Genomic DNA, 24,753 nt, shown 5'->3' on the forward strand with positions numbered 1-24,753 from the left:
CAGCAAATGTTCCTGTGGATCACATTTGGGTGAGGGGCATTTTAAGTGTGGGTTCTACTTCCTGATGTAACTTGTTGATGAACCCCACCATATTTTAACAGTAATTCCCTCCTTGGTATAATTAATAGAAAATTCATTTCTAAAAGTAAAAATTGGGTCAGAAATGGAGATTATTAAAATGTACAATTGCAAAAGGCTGACCCTACACACCCCATTTATGCAGCCGAGTTCCAAAATGCTTTTGAGTGCTTGATGACTCACTGTGGCTTCTTCCTCTGGCTGGTTCAGTGTAGGCAAGAGGTTAGCCGACTCGGGGAAATTAAAACAATGTTGTACATTATATTGTTACCAGCCATCGAAAAGCCTATTTTGTATGCAAGACAGCAATGCCGAGATATATGGAGAGCCCTAGGCTAAGTACAGAAGATAATTACATTTGGAATTTTACTGAGTTAAGTCATTTACAGCTTCAAATAGTTGCAGAGAAAAATCAGCCAAAACACACTTAAACTTTTTGTTTTGACTTTCAGGATAGAAAGGATTTTTTTTTTTAATTAGTTATCATCTTATATGACAAATCACATTTTATTTTTAGTCAGAATGTCTCAAAAGTTATTTTCTTTAAGTAGTTAATATTTTTCCATTCAGACTGCAGATACGAACTTATTAGGACAGTGGGATATTTATACAGGCAAAGGGCGCGTCGTAAAATCCCCAAATTCTTACATAAGTCTTTGGAAACATGTTTAAATTTAGCACGTTTATTGGGAAGGAAAGAAGGAGTATATTTAATCTCACCCCCAGAGTTCACTGGTGGTTGAAGCGTAGGAAGCCCTTAAAGAATTGGATTGAACAAAACAGACTCCATGGCTATGGCTACCTGAATTTATATGTCTCAGTGGTGGTGTTTATAAAGTGATCCAAGTTGCTGCATTTATGTATCTAATTGATAAAATCAAATCTTTAATGATCAGCTAGAATAAATTGTTTACCACAGGTAATGGTTCACATAGGTTGGCGTTCCAGACTGCCAATCTGAGTGCGGGGCCGCTGTTAACTACTCAGGAACTGACTGTCGATTTTATTCACTATTCCTCACTCTCCACAGGAAGCGGGTGGGAGAAGGAAAGGAGTTAGATGATCAGTAAGCCGGGTGGTTATCTTCTGGCAGCTTTAATGTTGAGTTTTGGCGCATGCGGCCTGGGAGTGGTACAGACCGATAGGATGACTCTTGGATTATTTGTGGATTTCATGTAGTCATAGATCTCCCTTCCTCCTCCAGTCCTACATCAAACCCAAGGCAGGTTTTTCAACTTTTGATTGGCATCAAAGATGATCACCTGGCCGGAAGTTACTATGGGGTAGTTAACGGGTGATGTTCCTTAGAACATTTTTGCTAGCGAGTCTGCTTTAATGGAAGAAGGCAGGGCTAATTCTGAAGAGTTCAGTTTCTTCCAAGCTTGAGAGAGTTGCTGCAACGATGACACAGTGCTTGTCGAGAGCAGGGGTTGGAAAACTACAGACCCTGGGCCGAATCCCATGAGCTGAGAAAGGATTTTACACCCTGAAGAGTTGGGGTAGGGGAGGTAAGACTCAAACGATGAATAAATTACAAGAAACGCGAAGGTCGGCATCCACGTACAAGGTTGTATTGGAACACGGCCATGCCCGTTGATTTACGCATTATCCGTGACTGCTTGTGTTCTACGGCAGAAAGGTTGAGTAATTCCAACAGCGTCGCTATGGTCTGCAAAGCTGAAAATATTTACTATCTGGCTGGCCCTTGCAGAAGAAGTTTCCCAAGCAATTCCTCATCTAGAGGAGCAGAAGAAAACAATTTGCATCACATTATTAGCCACTTGTTCCCTTAGGTTCCTGGCTCCCTAAAGGTCGGCTCGCCCCTTCTCACTTCATCCCTCTTTGCCTTGGTCTATAAAACCAGTCTCGTCACCACATTGGTCAGGTTCCCCCAAGGGCAGTTATTTTACTTGCCGATGTTGGGGGTCGTGGAGAGCTGGCTGAGGGGTATTCATTCATCCATCCATTTGTCTACTCATGCGTTTAGCAAACATTAGCCGGAGCCTGTAACATGGCAAGAGCCTTGTTGGAGCCACTGAGGAGTATAAGAGTGAGTGAAATGGATAGGGCTGCCCTCCTGGTTCTTATACTCTAGAAAAAAAAAAAAAAAAAAGACTATAAATAAATAAATAGCCCTCCAGTGGCACTGTTCATTCACTGGGTAGTGTTCGCTGACACTAATGCGTTCTTGAAAACATCAGAAGCGTGCTCCAGAGAGACTTTCGATGCTAGATAAGGGTCAGACCCTAACAGATTTTACCCATTCGATATTTAGTCAGATGAAATGCACAAGAAAATGTCAGCAGTTTTCTGTGCTCGATGCCCTTATCAAGGATTAGATGGAGACTCTTTGGGTGGCAGACCTGGCCTGTTTGGGAGAGTTTGGGGCAAAGTACAGTTATACTCACAGCCAGACCCATTTGAGGCTTCCTGTTTCTCCGATGTTTGTATTTCCATTTGCCATTTCGTGCACCCATGTCTGAAGGGTACTTTTTAATTGACTTAACTAATCATCCTTGTGCCCAGAGAACCCGAGGTATTGGGGAAGCCAGGTCCGTGCAGCAGCTAGGCTACGTGGAAAGGGTGTTCTTGTGTCTCAGCAGCCTTTCTGTCTTCGTCTCCCGTTGGCATCACCCACCGTCACCTCTCGGTTCTCCCAACAGCAGACCGATATATGGGGCATGCCCTGTCTATGACTGAGCCAAGGGCTACTTCTGTTTCCCGTAAAGAAGCCATTTCCCGGTCCAGGAAATACCTGAACCTCCAAGTATCTCAAAGTCGGTTACACGATTACCATTTATTAACTCGAATGTGAAAACCGTTTGTGCCACTTTAGCACTACAGGAAAGAGCAGTCAAGGCCTGAGCGTATTCCCAAAGGGTGATCACTGTTAGAGCAGGATGAGATCCCCCCCCCCCGCCGCCGCCCGCCCCCAGACTCTCTCTGCAGAGCAGTCCTGAGGCCTCTGGTGTTCACGTCTGGGAGACAGGTCACACGTACACCCCCACTGTAAAAACAAACCCAGTGAGCTCAGATTGGATCTTACAGTAGAGATCAACAGAGGCTCATTATGTCCGCCCTGGAGAATCATTGTGAAAGGATTCCACTGGAGAATTCGGGAGGACAGAGTCAGTCCCAGACGTGACCAAAGCCAGGGAAAACGGCTGGAGTGCTGTCCCGTGTCTCTTGCCAGCCCTCAGATCTAAACCCCAGACACCTCAACTCTGACCCCAAACAGGAGGCCCTTGCGTTTCTTACCGACAGTCAAACCTCCCTCAAGAATTTTATGCAATTTTTAAAAAGTCACCGTTGTTCCCCTTGGAGGATAGTGTGGTTGGCCATGTTTCCCTTTACGGTGCTCTGTGTACAGCACTGCACTCGAACCAAAAGGAAAAGGCTTTAAGATTCTCATGGCAGAGTTCAAGCGACCAGGTAGAAGTCAAGATGATGGGGTATGGAGTCTGGCTTAGACCTGTCTGTGCAGCACTGGGAGTGAGATGCATCTGTCTTGTTTTTGTTTTTCTTGGAAGGTATCAAAATATATAATGCACGTTTTCTTAGCAGTGGACTCCTTATGTAGAGCTTGTTGACAGAGAAGGGTTGGTTAATTCAGTTCTCATATTACACCCTGTTACTGGTCTCACTGAGAGAGAAGGCCGGTGGGGGGAGGGGGACGGTGGTCAAAAAGACGTCTTAGTGGGCATTTGAAGCCCTTTGGAATGTTTCTAACTGCATTTCGTTATTACAGAGGCAGTTGTAATTTTTTGACGTTTGTCAATGGACTGGATGGGGATTAACCCCAACTCTTACCAGCAAGCCGAGAAGTGACGTGAGATTCTACACTGTGCACGTAGGCACCTAACATGAAGACAGACGGACACCGTAGAAATCATTTGGGTCGAGGACAGGGAGTGTCCTTTTTGAGGTCAGGGGATGTATTCTAAGATTTCACCTGTTAGATGTTCTCTGTGGACTCATCCAGAGTCTTCTGGATGATAGGCAGTCATGGAAATGAGTTAGAAGTGGAGCGGAAATCCCCGCCGTCGGTGTGCCGGGTCTTACATGGGTCATGAGTATAAGGCTCCCTCCCCACAGGACGGAGGGGCAGAGACACAGGGAGTGGGGACGTATCGCGAGTCAGGGGTCGCGCCCCCCACCCCCACCCCCACCCCCGCAGTGCCATGGCCCGGGTTGTAAGGAGGCACCTGACGCTTCCGTGAGAGTTGAGCACCTACGGTCCCCCGGATTTAAACCCATATTCATCCAGTTATGTGGGTTTACTCCCACGGGAGATGCTCAGCCATCGCGCTGGGGATCAGGTACCTCGGTGGCTGGGTCCGAATTCCATTTTGGAAAAAAGGGAAAAGCATCCAGTCTAACAGACAACAAGCAAAAACAGCCTTCTGATGGACTTGCCTGTCTTGGAAAGCTGAGACGTTCGTGGTATAGATACAGTTTTCTGGCCGTATTTATTCTTCTTAATCTGTTGTGTGACCGTGGGACCTTGCTCAGTCCTTAGCTCAGCCTCTTTGGTGTATGAAGAGGGACTTCGAAGGAAAGAAGAGAGGAGCCTGGGGGGTTCGGCCTGCGTATCATGTCCAAGGCGCAGCATGTGTCAGGGGACACGGCTCAGGACAGGCTCCCTGCAACCCCTCAGCCTCGAGACCCTTTAAAGTCAATACTGAAAGCAGCCAAGGGGAAAAGAAGCCACCCGACCCATGGGGATGAAGTGCCTGGCCCCGGGCAGGGAGTGCGGGTGGAGGGGTGCAGACCTTCTCTTCATGAGTCATTTGATGCCATTCAGTCGCTGTTCATCAAGCACCTAGTGAGTGTATCCCAAGCCCTGGATACAGATAAGTAAGGCAGTTTCCTCCTTCCTGTAATGTGGAGGTGTCAGGGAAAAGAGCTCCTGGCAAGGACATTCCAGGCCAAAGGAGCCTCTTGAGAATATGCCTAGGTGGTAGGAGAGGGAGAAGGAAAGTGGAAGAGTACTGTGTTCTGTTGAAAGTTCATCTCTCTGTTCCCCAGGGTGGGATGGTGAGCAGCCATCGCAGTTCGCTTACCTGGGACTTAGGGATTCCTGGGACTTGGGATTTTCAGTTTCCGAACCAGGAGAGTCCTGGGCCAACTGGGATGAGTTGGTTACCCTCACAATCCACTGGGATCCATCGGCTGTAGAAGAGATCTGTGGATTTGCCCACATCCTGCTTGTAACTGATTCATAAAGGAGCTCGGAAGCCATTTGAAAGGATATTTATCGAGCTCCTAGTGTATTGCCAAGGCACTGCCCTAGTGCCTTTACCCTTAATTTCACTGAATCCTCACAACCCCCCTGTGAGTAGATTCTACCCTATTTCCTCCGTCCCAAGAGTCATGTTTCAAAGGGCGAATCTCACCTTTGGAAATCAGTATGTGTCTCATACATGATTAAAATGAGCATGTTTAATGTAGTATTTCTTCTTGCTCTTTGAGAAGGTGTAACGAAACGGATGGTGATCTTAACAAGGACTGTCCTCTGAGAGTCAGAGAAGTAATTGGTGCCCTCCCCGCTTCCAAAAGAGGAAACTGAGGTATAGAAGATCTGATTCACTTGTCCAAAGCTAATGGCAGATGATGGGCAGGCCCTGGGATTGTAGCCCAGCCTCTGTAACCCATCTTCCTTTGCTTCCTCAGTGCTGCTGTATGGCTTTTTTACACAGGGGTCGTCATGGCCCTGTTAGGGAGGAGCACATTTTCGTCCACCCGTCTAGGTTCTTCTGGCCGGTCTCAGAGATCAGTTGACATGAAGACAGAGTAACCGGAGAAAATCACACAAAAGTGTAGCAACGTGTATACACGGGAGTGACCCAGGAAAACTGAGTCACGTATCAAAATGGCCAGAACCCTCACCATAAATACCATCTTCAGCTAAAGACAAAAGAGGGTGTTGGGGGTAGGGGTTTGGGGCTTCAGAGGGGAGGAAGGCACCTCACGGGGAGATGGAAAAGTAAATGTTTGGTAAATAAATGTTTGTGGGACCACGCGGAGACAGTGGGAGACAGAATGGACTCTGACCTCTGGGCCCTGCGGAGTTTCCCACCCCCTACCTCCCAGCCCATGTTCTTTGCAGATCCTGCTGGCGATGGCTCTGTTCCGACAGGCCCTCTGAATTCTTTTAGGCAGTTGGGGGGAGGGTCAAAGTGTCTGAGTCTTTCGGGCCTTGAGTCTTTTCAGCTCGAGATAATTCGCATGCCAGAGAGACATTTTGGGGTGGCAAGTTTTGCTCTGCTGTACCCCATGAGGTTCTCTGCACACACCCAGGCCTTACAGACTGAGGGTTTTGAAACTTGGCTGGTGAGGCCACGCTGTCGTCTGCCTCGAGGCGCTTTCTCCTCAGCAGTCCGTGGCAGCGGGGCCAGGGCTGGAGCTCAGCGACGCCGGGCTCATTCTGAAGTTTTCCAAATCCATCTACCCCAGGAACTGCAAGCTCTAAGAAAATGTCAGCGGAAAGAAAAGTGCACAGGTTGCACACAGCAGAGGGAGACGGTAAGCCTAACACAGATCAGTGACTCTCGGGACTTCACCTGTGATGCCTCTACCATCAGCGGGGCTGTTTGTAATCACCTCAACTTCCTGGACTTTCGCAAATATATTACCTGTCACGGGTCCCCCTTTGGCCCTTTCTTACCCCATTCAAAGCAGTTCTCAGGACAGTTCCTCACAGCGGTGGCCTCCTAGAGCCTCGTGACTCTCTCTGGATAAGCTCAGAGGTGCTGGGGAAAGAGAAGTCCTAATAGCATCATAGCTTCACGTTGCCCCCGCTCCGTGCCGGGGGCCAAGAGACGCAGGGTCTCTGCGTGTCTCACTTCCACACCCCCCCTTGGAAAACCAAGACGCTGCTTTTTCATAGTCTAAAATCCTGCTTTACTCCAGGAGCATTAGAATTCCTAGACTATGACAGAGTATCAGTGTGCGTCTGCTTGAAATGTCAAGAGAGTCTTTAATAATAACATGTGAGGAATGTTAAGATGGTGACAGAATACAATAAAAGTCGGGAAATTCTTCGATTGGGGTGAAATGAGCCGTAGGTTGCCTACCCCCTGAGAGCTGGAGTTGGGCTTCAAGACCGAGCTGTGAAGGCCTGTGAATGACCACAGTTAGAGAGAGTGGCTGGAAAATAGCTATTTGGTAAATACTCACTTTGGTTAGAAGAATTTCATTTCTCCTCCTTCCAGTTGCCGCTTTTTTTTTTTGGCTTGTTTTTCTCCTTTGGATCGTACGCCCTTAAGAGACCCCAGGTGACAAGATCCATTCTTCCTCCGTCAGTTCTGTTGGGACCGTCACTGTATGCAAACCTGCCGAGGAAATCTAGACCGCCCCCCCGCCCCCCCGCCGTAAGGCACTCTCAGTCCATGGAAGAGAGTGGTGTCTCCCCAACGTACCTCGTTAGACTGGGACCCTTGGGGTCTTTCTTAGAAGCACCTATTCCCTCGTCTGTCCCCTGGAGGATTGGGCTCAGCAAGATTAGGTCAGACCCCCCGTGAATCTGGGGATCATCCCTGGACTAATCTGGACTCGCCTCCTCATGACCTGGGTAACACTGCACATTCCACCCTGCCCCCACTGCCCGAGGTTCTGCCTGCCGAGGGCAGCATGGAGGCAGGGATCTGGGTTCCCAGGCAGTGTCCCAGGTGGTCCGGGATCACAGCGGTGTAGGAGGGTCAGACCAAGCATCCTGTCACCGGGATTCTAGCCTTAGCGTTGCGCCTTTCCAGCTCCACGACCTCGGGTTAAGTTCTCCCTGTGAGCCTCAGTTTCCCCAGCTGTAAAACACGACGCGAGGACCAGAAGACTTGACGTAGCCACAGCCGTCTGGGTTTCTGTGAAATCAAATGAGTGGCCTGGCCCCTTCTTCTCTCCATCCTCAGTAATTCCAGCATTTTTCCCCACATCCCAAATCCTTCGCTTATTTCAAGACTTCTTTTCTCACAAGTGAGAACCGCCAAACTGGGCTTAAAATGATTAGTCCTCCTGACAGTGTAGAAGATGATTGTGTTCAGTGAACCCCAAACCGTGTTCCCTTTTCTCTGCTAAAAGAATGAACGTAATCTCCTTAGCTTTTATCTTTGAAGGTGGCGCACGGGGCCCCTAGCCTTCAGCAGTTATCAGCAAGTCTGGAGCGAGACCCCCGTTACGGTCCTTTCCAGTGTGGACTATCTAAAACCTAACTTGAGGCCATGGGTAATAGAAAAGGGGATGACCTGTATCAGCCGAGGGGAGAAAAAGCATTTGCCTACGACGAGGGACAGATACAGTGAGAAGCAAGGAAATAAATCTGTGAGAAATGGGCTTATCTTTCCTGCGCTTCTGGTTCCCTTCTTTAAAACATCAAAATTCTCTCCCCAGTTAGCCCAGCTGCAAACTCCATCGAACCCCTGTTATGTTGATCCAGATTCCTAACATACACTCCGCCAGTAGAGGTCTAGATAGACTTGACTGATTTAACTTTCCTATTAAAAAAAAAAGGGGGGGGGAGAGAGAAGGAATTAGGTTTTTTTGAGCGTTCTCGAAGCGCTAGGCTCTATGCTAAGCTTGTTATGTGCAAGAATTTATTTAATCCTCAAAACAACTCTTGAAAGTTCAGAGATGATTATTCCATATTTAGAAGGAGACACGAAATACTTGAAAAGGTTACATAATGTGCTCAGAGTCGCAGAGCCCAGATTCAAATCCATCGAAGTCTGCTTGTTGGGTCCACGTCCTTTTTAGCCCATTTTTGACTCTGCTGTCACTCTGCAGAATGGGTGCACAAGCAGCTCCCCTTAATGTGTGTCCTGTTGTCATTCCTTTTATGCTAGGTGGTACTCCTGTACCCACCGGGAAAGGCTTTGAGAGGGTAATTCTCTCTCGATATCACAACATAAAAAGATGGGTAAATTTGTCAGCTGGATTTTTAGTTGACCTTCGGACTGAATTTCCCATCCTCCTTTTCTTTGCTTGTCATGGGATTCAGTATAGGGAATGCTGGAATATATTTGCTAATATTAAATGTTTGTATTCCCATATTATAATAATGAAGGGATGCCATGAAAATTGATGGGGATGGCGAGCTCATGGCATAAAAAGTGCTAAAGAATCTGCAGGTTTTTCGAAGCACCAGTGAGTATTGTAAATGCAAGAGAGGCACTTGAGACAGAGGGGGTGGTTTCACTAGGTGTGACTTTTTAGCCATTTTGCATTTAAAAAAAAACCCAAAAGGTGAGTTTGGTGGATTTTTTTCCTTCAGTTGTTAAAACAGTTGGAGTTAGAGCTGTTATCGATGATAAAAATCCAAAACCCTTCCAAGAATATATAGGACATGCTAGTTTACACTCATAAACAGCAACAAAAACTTGGATTTTTGCCTCTTCCTGTAACCTTGCCCATCTTTTATAGTAAAGTAGAACTAGGATGGTAGACTTGAGGTTGAGGCAGAATAAGGAACCCGGATAATTCTCAAAATGGACGATGAATTCTAAGTAATATTCACATGGAAAAATAAGAAAAGATTCCCTACGGCAGTCAACCAGCAGGGTTCTGGAGGTGGCTGGGTATACAAATTCTAGGTATGTGTTTGCCACGTGGTATTACCACCTTTGATCAGTAAAAGGTCAGCCTGGTAGACATTTGGAAGGTAGAGGTGATGGTTTCTTTTGGTGCTGGGAATTTGGATTTCCTTCTACTTGGTCTTTGTAATTGCTCCATCAACAGTGTTTACCCCCAAATTAAGTCACGATTCATATTCATCAGACTCTTCAGTAAATATCACCTCCCACCCTTTAATTTGTAACGTTCAGTACAACAGACTACTTCTTGTTTTTAAAAAGAACGACACGTATGCCTCCTTTCCTGTGCTCCACAGTAATTTTAAAACAAAACATTTTTCTTAATCTAAGAATGTTTTAGTTGTAATGTCGAAAAACTTAGGACGCTTACATAAAAAAACAAATAACTAGAAAAATGCCATTGCTAACATTTTAATTGTTCTAACTGAGCCACTTTGGAAAACTAAATTCCTTTAGCATTATGTGTTCAGAGCATCTTTTAGTTTGGCTGTTCAATAACTGACTAAAGAACAGAGGGTGAAGAACATAAAGTGGCTCCTAATATGGTATCATTTTCATTTCCTGTTTGTTGAAAGATAAATGCTAACACTGGAAGGCTTTTTTTTTTTTCTCTTTCTTTCTTTCTTTCTTTCTTCTTAATTTATTCCTCCCTGAACCACAAGGGAATACAGAGAAAAAAAAAATCAAATGTGATATGGCTTGAGACTGAGTCATCCAGTTAGGATAAGCCGAAAGCTTTTTCTTTCTTGTTTTTGTACCCTTTCCCTTTTCTCTGCTTTGCCCCAATTCCTGAAACATACCCCTCCCTTAAAACACACTTTGCTTTAAAAATGTGAGTCTTACTTGATTGCGGGGGGGCGGGGGTCGGCGCAGATAATTTTAGACTTAAACAATTAATTGTTATTTAAAAGATTTAATGTTAATTATGTGACATTGATGGAATGTGTCTCTCTCCAATTTTAAGGCATTATTTTCTCCGCCTTGCCCCAATTCCTGAAACATACCCCTCCCTTAAAACACACTTTGCTTTAAAAATGTGAGTCTTACTTGATTGCGGGGGGGCGGGGGTCGGCGCAGATAATTTTAGACTTAAACAATTAATTGTTATTTAAAAGATTTAATGTTAATTATGTGACATTGATGGAATGTGTCTCTCTCCAATTTTAAGGCATTATTTTGGACAAATAGTCTATAAAAGTAGTGAATTAAGATTTTTTTTTCCTTCTCTCCCTCCCTCCCTCCCTCCCTCTCCCTCTCCCTCTCCCTCTCCCTCTCCCTCTCCCTCTCTCTCTCTCTCTCTCTCTCTCTCTCTCTCTCTCTCTCTCTCTCTCTCACTCTCTCTCATATTAATGTCTTCTACATTTCCCCACAATTCTACAGCTGTTCTCTTAACTGTATCTGTACCTTTGGGGGATACATTTCCCACTTCTTTTACAGACATAATTATCATATGCCCCCTATGCTCAACGATCTTGCACTATCAAAGATACCATTGTATATGAAAGAGTCCAAGGCAGGCATAAAGAAGGCAGCATGTAATAAGTAGTATCTGAGTGCCTACTACATACATCCAATTAGAAACTCATGTGCCTTCAGAAGATAATGTTTGATAGAATGAGGAGACTTGAAGTTTTGGTACGATGAGACTAGCACATAGTAGGTACTCACATACTGAGTCCGTGAATGAGTAAGCTTATTCTGCATTCACTTGAAAATGGGGCCTCGTCTGCCCTTGTAGCTCTCTGCCTGCCTTGCCAAAGTTGCTGGCCAGTACTGTCTTCACCTGTGCCTACCTGTGAAGAAAGATGGAGTTAATTTTGCGTAAGTGTATCTGTGTGTCTAGGAGTTTCTCCACAACCAAAACGGATGAATTTACGAGTTTTTAGCTCCTTAGCTTATTTTCCTTTGGCTTCCTCATGAATCAGGTTGGTTCATAGACCTGATTCACGGTTTTGTCTCGTAGCTGTCCGTGTTACATGGGACTCCTTGGTGCCAGCGGGTCTAGGACTTCCCAGTTAAAGGCTCATGCATCTTGTGTGGAGAAATCGCACACTAACACCTGTAGTCACTCAGAGTTTCGCAGTGGTCTTATAGATTTCGAAACGATTAAGCAGTGATGTACATTTTATCGTGTGCCAGGGGGCCATAGTGTAATTTGGAATGTGTATCATTTGGGATGTTAAAGGAGTAATGCATCTGCATTCAAAGAAATAACAAAGCATCTTCTCCCTACCAGCTTGCAAAAGACAAAGAGCGCCTGCAAGCCATGATGACCCACCTGCACGTGAAGTCTACGGAACCCAAAACTGCCCCTCAGCCCGTAAGTACTGAATGACACCCGTGGGGAACCCTGCAGTATTTCTTCTCCGCTTCTCTACCCCAAGGACGGATCGCCTGGTCTGGCAGCTTTGAGTAGCGAAAGACTTAAGCTCCATCTGGTTCCGATTTCCTTTTATGAAGAGGGCAGCGGGCTGGGCATTTAGGGAGATAGATATGGGACGATTCAGGCACAGTCGTTAGCCACGAGGCCCCACCATCAGCTCTTCTTCGGGACAGATGATTGATGCTACGCCAAGGTACTAAAACATAGTACGAGAGCTCACGAGAAGGGAAAAAACAAAACAGAACAGAAAGCAATCTTTCTGATTTCTCAATGGTGGAAACACAAGAGAGAAGTCAGCCAGACCAGGAGAGCAGAGGAAAAAGGCACGTCAGCATGGTTTAGCCAAGAGGCAGTAGGTGTGAGAAAAGGAGTGAGGGATAGTCCAGTCCGGTCTAACTGCAAGAAAGGAAAGAAGGAGGAAACACACTGTCGGAATAGTCAGAGGCTATAATTACGGAGAACATCTAACGGTTACTAAAGAGTTTGAAGCAAAAAGTACTCCTTCGCGGTGAGGAGACCAAACATGGTACCCCGAAATTACATTTCACTTTTAGGAACCTCTTACTTCTTGCCTTGTTCCCTTTTATTTGACTTTCAAGAGTGTCGCCAAGCACAGACAGTTAATATCCAAGTGTGGAAGGGTGGCAGCTGAACCCCAAATCCTGTCTTGGGCCTCATTACTTGTTGCAAATTGATCGCTTTCACAGTTGTGTTTCTTGTATACTTACAGTTCTCAAAATCTAGTAGCTTCAACTGATTATTCACAATGGAGAGAGTGCTTTGCTTCTTGATTTTTAAGATTTGTAAAATTTAAGGGTACACTGCCTTTATTTGATTTTGCTTGGAGTCACTGTGTGAAAATTAATTGAGCGTTGACAATCTATAGTTAGTACCAGCAATTTTAATCAATATGCAGTGATGCGGCGTAATGGCAAAGTATTGGTTTATCTGTTTTGACTGATTTTTTCCTATAAATAAAGCAAACATACACCCATACATGTATGATTTATGGTGATAGAAATAAAACGGAGTCAGACTATTAACCCAGCAAATATGGTAGCCTGCCAAGATGCAGTTGGCAGACAAAATTAATGTCTGAAACAGAACACATTACTGAGATATAGGACATAAAATCATTAAACACTTTGCACATCCATTTTTACTAGGGAAGAGCCCTTGGTTTCCATGTATTTTGCAGCACACGGCTGTAGGACCCAATGTGTAGGCTACCCAAGAGAAAGGGGGGCAGGGAGAGGCCATTCAGTATCGTGGAGTCAGTAGTCAGCTGTGCTCTCGGTGCTATTCCTGTCCACCCCTTCTTTTAAGGAGGGTCCTGGGAATACTCTGAACCCAGCTAAGCAAACTGGTAAGATCCTGGCATGACTCCACTGAGTTCTCCAGCGGGTGTAGGGAACTTGAAACTCTCCAGAAGTCTTCAGCTGGTTGTCGATGGTTAGGGAAATGGTTTTCCCCGGGTGGAAGGGTTTGCATCTCTAAACCTAGCAACAAGGGAGAGAATGAGATTATCCCCTCCTTCCTCCGTGGATTAAAAACAATGATATGAGGTTAGATATTAAATATGAGAACTTGGATAATGTTTGGACTCCGCACTCTAGGAATAACATACTCATTAGGGATCATGAGGCTCCTCGGGAGGAGGAGGGATAAAAGCCGAAAAGCAATTGCAAAACCCCACGGGGCACTCAGCGAGCGTGGGCGCTGGGTGCCGGCAGGGAGCGCCATATACATGGGCCTCCATAGGCCACAAAAGGGGGACCCTTGGGAATCTCCATGAGGCCCCGTGTTAGGCAGCCAGTAGACAGGAAAAAGCAGTCCTGGGGGAAATGCACAGGGCAGGAAGGTTGGTCGTGATTAGTATTTAAAAAAATGTTTTACGTGCTAGAAAATTGTAACTTCGAAGGGGACCTCCTACTAAATTTGTTTTTAACTGCTCTATTGAAAATTCTCTACCACTAGTCAACATTATCTCTTAGTAGCTCAGCACAGTATTTCTTTATTAAAAGAAATAGGCACGAATATTTTTGACTGAAAAATTAATAGCTTTTGAATTCATACGCAGCAGGTTTTCTTTTGCAAAGAAGTCCAATATCGCTGCACAGCACTTCTATAACCATTTATTTGGAGTCCAAGTCCAACCTTTGACAGTTAGAGCAGTGCTACAAGCCAATATAAAGAACTCCAAGATGTAAACCAACAATAGGCCGTCTGTGTGAGGTTTGCCATTGTCAAATACATAGATTGTTTGGTTTCGTTTATGTAAATGGACTGTTGTATTACCCTTTGGAAGAAAAAAAAAGATCACATTTGTGTATGAAAAGTGGTTCCCTTCACAGGCAGCATTATAAATTCCTTATCCTTTAACTTACATGTAAGAAGTAAAAATTGGTGCCTGACAAGCAGATATTGTGTGACATTCTGTTGCCAGAGAGAACCTGCCTTCTTTTCATTCATTGGAAAATAGAAAATTTTATTATAGATACCATCTTATAAATCGGGAATTATTAGAATATGTATAGGTGAGGCATTGGGAAATTAATTATAAAAGGTAGACGTGTAGCGTTTTGCATACGTTTTCACTTCTTTGCCCACAAAAAGGGGAGGGGTGGACAGACATAGAGCAAACCCTTGATGCTTTCAACTTTAGGGATACAGAGTTATCTGATGATTGGTTCTAAGGTGCAAAAGACTCCCTTGTGCCTGTCACTGATTTATTCCACCTGAAATAATAGAACACACAGTGTATGTTCAGATGTTTATCGTTCTAGACTCTGTGATTTGAAGGAAGCAGTCCCTGGGATTCAAATCTAACCTTAGCTGGGGACTCTCATGTTAGAGTCTTGCCAGGAAGTTTGTGAAGTGGTTTTTTTTTTTTTTTTTCTTTTTTTCTTTTTTCCATTTCTGTTTAAAAAGGAACTTGGTGTTTATTTTAAAATCCTTAGTCACTAAGTGATAGAATGCTTTGCTGTAAACGTTGCTTCTCACTAAATGCCATTTGGGTGGTAAGTGTCATTTGCTGTGTCCAGTCATCCAACCAGTTCCCCTTTCACTGCCAAAACCTTTCTTGGATTATTCTGACAGCCGCCCGTAGACGTGTTCGCTGGATGCTGTTGTGGAACTCATGTTCCCATTTGGCTAATCAGAGGCTATGCTCATCTCGAGAGAATCCCAAGTTTTTAGGCGCGGGTCTGAGCGCGACTCCCACTGGAAAGCGTGTAGAGGAACTGAATAGGGGTTTACGGTGGTCCTGTTCCACAGGTGCCTCCGATGACATCTCCGCCTGCTTGCTTGAAAATCTTTTAAACCGATAAAAACCTTTCCTTTCGTAATTATACCCAGGACTCAAACTGCAGTGCACGCTGTTTTCGTGAAGAGAATTCCTGAATTTAAAATCAAATTATTGCGTCAATGAATATTTATTGGACGTGTGACGGGAAAACATAGGGTAGTAAGACCAGACAGAACCATCCCTGCCATCGAGGTGTTTGGGGTCTCGTGGGACCAACTACCAAAGACACACACTCCCAGGCTCTCCCTGCATGAGCTGCGCTCTGGGTGAGTGAGTGTGTGGACCGCTGCCCTAGACGGTGGGGTTGAGGAAAGACTTCTGGGACGAGTGACGTCTAAGGTGAAACCTAAAAGATGAATAGGAAGAAGTGGAAAGACGCGGGTTTCGTGACTCTTTTCTCGGGTTAAGGGTAGGTGCGTGTGTCTGTGTGTCTCTGAGGAAGGGAACTGGGAAAGTGTGAGAAGAAGATCCGAGTGGAGGAAAGAAAGGAATGGCCAACAGCAGCTGAAATAAGCTGTTCGTCTGTCATAATTTTACTTAGAAGCTTTTAATTTTATGAAGGCTGGCCCCTGCTTGGAAAAGTTTACCAGAGCAGAGCTGTACGTTCTAGCAACGGGGGACATACGGTGGGCAAAGGCGGACTTGACATTCGTGCAGAATGGCCACGTGTATTGTATGTTGGCGATTTTAAAGATTCGTCTCTTTTCCGTGATCAGAGAAGCACAAGCGAAAAATCAGGCCATCATAAACTGTCCTAATGAGAATGATATTCTTTTGTTCCAAGCTCAGTACCAGTTAATGTTCTCAAGGTAAACACCAAAATGGATTGCTTGGGGGTGAATGCTTGTCCTTGGAGGGAGGCCTCACTCAGAGGGTAAAATAATAACAACAACAACCAAGAAGCACGTCTGTAATAATACTTTATTAAGTTGTTAAGGATTTTTGAAAAAGACTTTTTCACCATCATGAGGTCAGGAAAATACCGTCAGTCATATTCTATGATCCTGAGAACGTAAGAGCTAGGCTTTGCTTTAGGGTATTCCTGCCCACCGGAGAACAGCTCCCAACGCTGGAGAAACCACATTCCTTCAGATTTGGTGGGCAAGTAATTACAGTGTAGGTACTATCTCCTTTATGGAAATGTTATGAAACACAGGAACTTGGCTCTTTGAAGCGAAGGGCAGTATTAGATTTTCCTTTGCACGCATTCTCGTTTCCTCCGACCGTAGCAATTAGGACTGTTTGGAAATAGTTTTTAGCTACTAATAAAAAGAGAGAGAGAGAGAGAGAGAGAGAGAGAGAGTGTTCGTCCGTGTGTTCCCTCCCCCCCCCGCCCCCCCGCTTCGCAAAAGGGGGGGGTCTTTGAACTCTTAACGAAGTAGAGTGTTCGTCCGTGTGTTCCCTCCCCCCCCCCCGCCCCCCCGCTTCGCAAAAGGGGGGGGTCTTTGAACTCTTAACGAAGTGGCTGACTTTGTGGGCTGCTGGCTGCAGCCTGGCTGTCGAGTTGGGGAAATAATTTGATGCCGTCATAAAGAGAGATTCGCAAGCAAGGCACACACACACAAGGGATGTTTGTATTACTGTTTCTCGTGAAGTCCCCCACCCTGAGGACCACCTTCTCGGTCACGGCCCCGCGCCAGGGCCCAGATCTAAGGCAGTAGCAGGACCAGGCGGAGAGAGCTCTCCCCAGGGGCGCCCCCCCGACCCCCTGCCACGGCCTGGTAACGTCTTTCCCGTCCCTCCAGCCTCAGAAAAGGCCACCTCTGAACGCGAGGGATTCGTGTCTAGAATTCACCTGCTCAGGCCAGTCGAACCAACAGCAGAAAAACGAGTGAGCCCGAAAGTCCATCCTAAGCGGCTGGGTCCCTCGGTGTCTGGGTTACAGGTTTGCCTTTTGTTCTCAGCATCTGTTCTGAAGCGAGGCAAGAGCACAAACAAAATATACAGATGAGCCCTTATGGGAACCCTTACAACAAGTCTGTTTCTGTCTGGGGTTTACCTCAGCCGTTTGTTGATTTTTTAAAAAAGGGGAGTGACTCACCGTCTTTAAAAGAGAGAGAGGAGGTTACTGTTTAAAAACGAAAGAGAAATCTTTCGAAAAGGGGCTCGGCAGAGTACCGGGCGGCTGATATGGTTCCAGTTGTTCGGATGGGTAAGATTTCTAGGATAGTCCCCCCCTGGAACTGACCTGGGAGAAAAGCCGATGGTTGAGAGTGCCTAGAAACTAAAAAAAAAAAAAAATAAACCCCTACGGCAATCTTAAGTGACATAAGAATTTAAGCTCTTGGCCGGCGTTTCAAAGAGATTATCTTTGCCGAAATCATCACATGATGGAAACTTGCCATGTAGAAAATATCAGAGTTACTAACTTTTCTAAACATAGCAACTTCTTTTTAAATAGAAAATGAACACAATCTGAAAAATAGGAAAAGAAACCCTCCCAGTCCCCATCCCTTCCTGCTCCAGGCCCCGGAAGAAAAAAATTCTCTCTTCCAACCTGAGCTGCAGTCAGAAACGCGAAGCACACATGCTTTCATTTCTAATTGATGATTATATTATTGTTTTAATAGTTTACAGTTCAGGTGAATCTTTCAAGATTGCCGCACACCCCTCACCGTTCCCGGTTTGCTCTTGTGTTCTAAGTCTGTAATTAATTTTGTGTGTGTGGTGGGGGGCGTAGGGGGTCCAGTTTTTTTAGAGAGAGACCTTAATTAAAAGAGCAGGTCTGGTTTGAACACAGAGCCTGTCTTGGAACCTTCCCCCTGCTCCATCTTATCACTCCTTCGTGACCTTCCTCCCCAAAGATGGTTTCTCCTCGAGACCAGCATGTGATCATCCAGCCCGAGTTTAAAAGTTAAGAAACTTCGATCGCAGTTGACAAGGTTGACATTTCATTAACTTGTTGGTTCAGCCTTCAGATGATTTCACGAGGCGAAGCACCCTGTGTTTGGAGTTTACAGCTTTTTGTTCTTTCTTCCCTCGCAGGCTACAGTCGTGTTTAATTTGGAATCGGGGCTCCTTTGGCAAATTAGCAATTAGAACAATTCTGTGGGAATATGTATATGTGTCATTAGTTTTCCTGCAAATTAATAGCAGGGGCAGAGGTCAGGCAGAAATTTTCCACTTGACTGCAGTTCCTCTGTGGAGACTTGGCACTTGGTTCTGGAATGGCCACAGCTGCTCTCAGCCACCGTCTTCCTCTAGGAACTGTCTTTTAATTAGTTTACCTCATAGCCATCATTACAAATATTACTGCCTCCCCTCCTCGAAATAAAATTACTGTTTCTAAAAAATATTCCAGTGACATCTTGCACCACTGCACATTGATGGTGGGGTCAGTCGAATGCAGCATTTAATCATTAGATCACCTCCATCCGCGTCTCCTAATTAGAGCCCTTACAATACATTTTTATCTGGTAATTAGCCGAGATTGGCTACTTCCTCTGTGGCTTATTAGAGACAGCCCAGCAGTGGGTGTGAATCACGGTGTCATTTGTCAAGCCTGGTTAAAAAAAAAAAAAAAAAAAAAAAACCCTCTCTGCTCTCTTCTGGCTTGGTGTTGATTTCCACTTGGTACCTGTGTTTCAGAGCCTCCAGAAAATTCAGCTGCATCTCTTTCTTCGTGGATCGCGCTAACCGGGAGGGATTTTCTTCTCGACTGTTGCTTTTTCAGTAGAAACAGTCCAAGTATTAAGGCTGCAAGAATGACATTCTTTACATGTTTTATGACTTTGTACCCGTATCGTGGGGCTTGTCTGTTCTAGTAGGTGAGCTCCCAAGAGATGGGCCTGCACTTGCTGAATGTTTCCACGAGTTTGGGGTGTTGGCAATTAACTAGAACCCAGTGGACCTGGTGGATCCAGTGGATCTTCCTCACAACTGGAAAGGGAGCGTGCCTATTTCCTGAGGACACTGTATTTATAATTTTCATTACCTTTTAAAGAACGCCGTGGTGCTGAGGGTACTGTTCTTCAACCGAGGAGCCCAGAAGCGGAGTTAGTTCTCGGAATTGTTTTATGGTTGCTCCGCCTGTTTTCCTCTGATCAGTGTCTGCATTTGATGGTAAGCCCTTCGAGGGCAGCAGTTGTCTGTTCTGTTCCTTCTTTTGTCATTTCAGTTCCCATTGCCGTATGTTTGCTGGGAAGGATTTACTGAATGTCAGTTAGAAGCAGGGATAAAAGCTAATCCCCAGGTCCCTTCCAAAAATGAGCATGCAGAACCATGAACCCGGAGAGTGTTTATGGTTCCCATTATCTGGGCGTAAGGAGACTATTATACAGAGGGCCTAGAATCACCAGTGTGTATGGGATTTTGAGTCCAGGTTGTGAATATGGGCACGTTATTTAATCTCCCGTGAGCCTCCGTTTGCTTATCTGTGAACTGTGAGTAGCAACATCTCAAGTATTCGTGATGTTATGAGAATTCAGCGAGACCAGGCGGTGGCAGGGGTTTCACAGCGTGGTTTTTACACATGGTACCCATGACTTTCCCGAGCGTTTGGATACTCTTAAGCCTAAGAGCATCTGAGTTTTAAAAGCTGTAATATTTATATATATATTATATATATATAATATAATATATTATGAAAGGCTAATGCCTTTCGTGCGCTAATTTCCTTGACCCGTTGCTTGGGCTGATGCTTAGACACGCTGTTCCTGTACTTGGTCAGTGATGAAGGCCCAAGGCAAAGAGGAGGTCAGCCCCAGCCTTCCCAGATCCACTCCATCCCGTGGCTGCTACGCTAGACCGTTAGCACTTAGTTTGCAAATGTGTGTCATGAAGTCAAGTTTCCAGCACTAATAAAAAAGCAGCTCCCAGCATCTGCCCAGCTTGCTGGGGGATTCATAAGGGTGGTGCCATCTCCACAGCTTGCTCTTACCAGGCGTGGGGGGGGAGCATAGGGTGTAGGGATCGGTGGTGGACGGGGCGGGGCGGGGTGCGGAGGCGGCGGTGGCGGTCTGCTGTTGGCTGAGTCAGCATTTCAAGGGAGGGAGAAAAAGGAAAGCCCAACCAAAAGCTTGCAACCCAGCGTTCCGTTTCCAGTGCCATGTTTACGTTTTTCCATTAACACTTTCTCAACGATATTTGATATTTCTCATTACTAGGGTATGAGTAAGGTTGGGTCTTCCCAACAAATTAGAACTCTCTTTTAATCTGTTCTTTGATTATGATCTCAGAGGAATCTCATTTTTAATACTTTCCACAAATAATGTCTTGGACTTAGGACTGTTGCAGTGGTGAACCAGCCTTAATTTGTTAAGTGATTCACAGTCTGGTTTGAGATAGTGATACCAAGTAAGGCTACTTGGCCAAACTTTCTTGGATTGGGGGCAGCTACAAGTTCCTCAGAGGGCAGTTCTGGGTAAACTCTAAGAACTCTGTTGAAAACAACCAAGTTCTTCAGTGTAGCCAGACTTCATATTTCAGTAGCAACGAGTTTTTGGAAAGGGGGGCAGGCTCACGTTTCCGGTTATTAATCAGAGAAACACTTCAAGGTGCAGGCGAAACAGATAGAAAGAAAGAAAGAAGGAAGGAAGGAAGGAAGAAGCGAAACAGGGCTCGTTCATTTTCCTCTGGGCTCCTGCAAATAACTAGTGTGTATTTCCGGACTTGAAGCATTGGATTATTCCATTTTGTTACTACGCATTTGAAACTGGAAGGAAAAAAATTAAAATGTTTTACAGTTCCAGATCTCTCTCTCCTATGCCATATTCTTTTTAAACAAATGATTCCAATCCTATAGTGGATAGAGTTTAATGAAGGTGACAGAGAAAGCTTTCAAAGATTAGTCTCTGCCAGCTGATGGAGCTAAATGGATGTTTATTGGATCCGGTGCCATACGAGTCACAGGCCAAACCTCTCAGCAGTAGTTGCCATCCACGAAGTTTCATCCTGGAGTTGAGTTAGCCCGTCCCAGTGTGGTGTAGCCAGTGGCTCTACGTGGCTATTTTAGTACAACTTTCCTTTTTATTAAAATTAAGTAAAAACAGTTTCTCGCTTGTACTAGCACATTCCAGAAAGTTCTGTCTATGAGCTCGGGTTGATACCAATGTATCCCAACTGGTGTTTCCTGAAACATCAGCGTTTGTGGGGCTACAAGGACTCCCTCTCCCCCTTCGAGGTTTACAAGGCATAGTAGGGTGCGAAGTCGTGATTAAAGAAACGTCTTGACCCAGAATTTCTCAAACTCACCAGGCTAGGTAACCCCTTTTGTGTATGTAAACACTTGTTTAACTGTCTTTGGAAAAAACCTGTCTCAGCAACAAGAGGAAAGGAGAACATCGTAAGAGATATTATTTAATAACCTATATGGGGGAAAAATCTGAAAAGGGATATATGGGTATATATATAGAGAGAGAGATAGTTGTGTGTGTGTGTGTGTGTGTGTATCTGAATCACTTTGCTGTACGCCTGAAACTAACACAACGTTGTGTAAATCAACTACAATAAAAATAAATAAATTAGAAAAAAAGAATCACAGGACAGGATGTTAGACATTTTAATAAGTAAATAAAGTGAACGGTTTTTACACGGGAACTCGCCTCCTATTTCAGCGGATGATAAAAATCTACTGTGAGGCATAAAACTAGGCAGGCCTCCCCTGTATAATTCCTGCTGCATTGCAGATGCTTTCTTGGTTGCTCTGTTTTTTTCTGGAGGTCTTCTAAGAACTGTTCCTTTCCTCACAGCTGAATCTGGTATCAAGTGTCACACTCTCCAAGTCTGCGTCAGAGGCTTCTCCACAGAGCTTACCTCATACTCCTACGACCCCCACTGCCCCCATCACTCCCGTCACCCAAGGCCCCTCCGTCATCACCACCACCAGCATGCACACGGTGGGACCCATCCGCAGGCGGTACTCAGACAAATACAACGTGCCCATCTCTTCAGGTAGATGCTCCATTTTTGCCTCGGGGAGAATTGTGATCAGCAATGCTTGTCGACCAGCCTCTTTGTAAAAAGTGATAATTAATAGGACAATGATTCTTATTTAGCAGATATTGCGCAGAACCAAGAATTTTATAAGAACGCAGAAGTTAGACCACCATTTACATATGCATCTTTAATTAGGCAGGTAAGTAAATAACGCGGTATGTGAAATTATATCAGAAGGTATAGGTGTATGTGGATGTATTATATTGATGCAGTAGATTTAAAACCGTTTAGTATGCAAGCATGCTAAAACCTGTTCTATAAGGTTTTTTAAATCTGCAATATATAACATAATTGCTTTTGATTAAGTATTACAATACGATGTGATTATTAGGAAATTCATTTCACACAACAGTGAAAATGAGCCTGTTTAAAGATGGCAAGTCAATTATCACAAGCTACAGTAATCTCTGATCCCTAGAATTAATCTGAGCTCTAAATAATTACTGAGCTTTAATCAGCTAGTGAAATGTTTTGCATTTCTCTTTGATTCTGCTTTATGAATGACTAATAAATTAATATTTCTGTACGGAAACAGAAATAAAAACTCAAAACAATTAGATAATTCCATTTTGAATTTTGCTATTGAACTGGTAAATAGAACCATTAATCTGAGATCATTTCGTGAAACCTTCCTGAGGATTTAGCTCAGCATCTCGGTTATTTTATGTTTTCAAGAAACTGTATAATGACGGTTCTGTTGATTTGGTCATAAATTATCTTTCTCTGTTGCTTTTGCTTCACAGGCCATTCTCGAATCCCCAGAAAAGCAGCTAACACTAAACGAAATCTATAACTGGTTCACACGAATGTTTGCTTACTTCCGGCGTAATGCTGCCACATGGAAGGTAAGCTTTCTTGCAGGCCTGTTGAGTCTTGGATCTTGGCATTTATAGGAGAGAGTTTTGTTGTCGGTAAGATGCAGGTGTTGCAAGTTACGTATATATTGTTTTGCTATATTGGTATATTGGAGTTATTACAAGAGAACCCAATATATATATTATTAAGGTGTTTTTTGTTTTGTGTTTTTTTTAAGTCAAGAGACTGTCCGTCAGATATTCATAGGCACTCTGGGGAAGAAAAGTAAATTCTGAAATATGTGACTTGACTGTAATAGCATTTGCTATAAAACAGGTCAGATTCCATAGCTCCACGTGGGATGCCCCCAGCAAGGCTTGGGGTCACGTGACATACCTCAATCCCAGTTCAGCAGTTGGTTCGTAGGTTCTGTTAGTAGTGATTCCATTGTATTCGGTTAAGCCCTCACCAGTTTTTGGATTTTCCCACTTTAAATTCCTTGGTTTTTGATAGTTTTGCTTTAGAAAAAGGGGCAGCAGATACAATCTGAGAGTCTTTTTTTTTTTTTTTTTTTGGCACCTTTACTATCTAGAATTCTTGTAATCCCTAAATTCCCCCAAATTTAGAAATATTTAAAATCCAAATATTTTTGGATATTTTACCTGTTATTATTAGAAACATGATAGGGATTTATTATAGGATGCACGGAAAACATGCTTTGCTGGACATACAGGTCTTCCTTGCTACTTCCGTAATTTATATGGGAGAAAAACCACAGCAAAAACAGAAAACGCGTTTCCTCTACTACATTCATCATAAAATAGCGTTTTGAAAAAAAATGAATATAACCAAAGAATTAATTCATCAACCTTAGAGAGTTGTGAATTATCTCTTATGGCCCAAAGTAGGTTTTTTATTTCCATTAAGACACATGGGCCCTGAAGGAACCTAGGTTCGCACATCTTCCCTTCTCTTCCTCCGCCTGCCTTGAGATGTAAAATAGAAAACAGTCTTCAGCTGTGAATGCTTTTCAGAATTTCGGAAGTATAAGCATGAAGCAGACATTTTCTTCAGATTGCCTTTTATAAATAGCAAATGATCAAGTTTTAAAATAATTACCCGTTATGAATGTGATATTTAAGCTCAGATCTTCAGATTTAACTTTTTCATTTTCAGAAACTGCAGGAAAAAGTGCCCTTCATATAAACAGTCCTAAATGAAGTATTTAATGACTCATAAATACATATAATTTTCTCCATGTGTCCTTATTTGTACTGTCATCTTAGACAGAAGATAAAATGCCCAGTTAAAGTGATGAGTGGAAAGAGTTCACTCAGCTTTTGTGGGAAACTCTGCATTTCCAGTTGCTTTTGCTTGGATGCACGGTCTTCGAAAACAAACCAAACTTAAGTTTTGACTTTACAGTTTTATTTACATGGCTATATAGTTCAGACAGATCTATAGCAGTCCTGTTTTTCAGACATGGCTTTACAATGTACAGTTCTGTACATTTTGATACTTACTGGAAAACTTAGACAGTGATTAGGATGAGGAGAGATGTTGATTTCTTTTCCCAGTGAGGTGTCTAATAGGTACACATGCTCTGTCTGGACTTTTTCTTTTTTTTTTTTTCTTTTTTTCTTTTCTTTTTCAGGAAATTTGGGTTTGTT

General features: G+C 44.1%; 1 protein-coding gene across 13 annotated transcripts in view; it reads left to right on the plus strand.

Annotated features, from left to right (window-relative positions):
* Positions 1-24,753, plus strand: part of FOXP1 (forkhead box P1) — a 610,819-nt gene that overhangs the window by 570,599 nt on the left and 15,467 nt on the right. For 11 of the 13 annotated variants that reach the window (XR_008615677.1, XM_007105389.4, XM_028479455.2 and 8 more), the window contains 4 exons: positions 11,899-11,982; positions 22,042-22,243; positions 22,348-22,427; positions 23,032-23,133. Coding sequence is in view for 12 of the 13 variants with exons in the window: in XM_007105389.4 (XP_007105451.1) it covers positions 11,899-11,982; positions 22,042-22,243; positions 22,348-22,427; positions 23,032-23,133 (468 nt within the window). In the remaining variant the exon portion in view is untranslated. The remainder of the gene's footprint in view (positions 1-11,898; positions 11,983-22,041; positions 22,244-22,347; positions 22,428-23,031; positions 23,134-24,753) is intronic. The other 2 variants (XM_007105390.4, XM_028479453.2) reach the window with 1 other exon arrangement.

The sequence above is a fragment of the Physeter macrocephalus genome, chromosome 18, assembly GCF_002837175.3.
Source record: "Physeter macrocephalus isolate SW-GA chromosome 18, ASM283717v5, whole genome shotgun sequence".
Taxonomy (NCBI): domain Eukaryota; kingdom Metazoa; phylum Chordata; class Mammalia; order Artiodactyla; family Physeteridae; genus Physeter; species Physeter macrocephalus.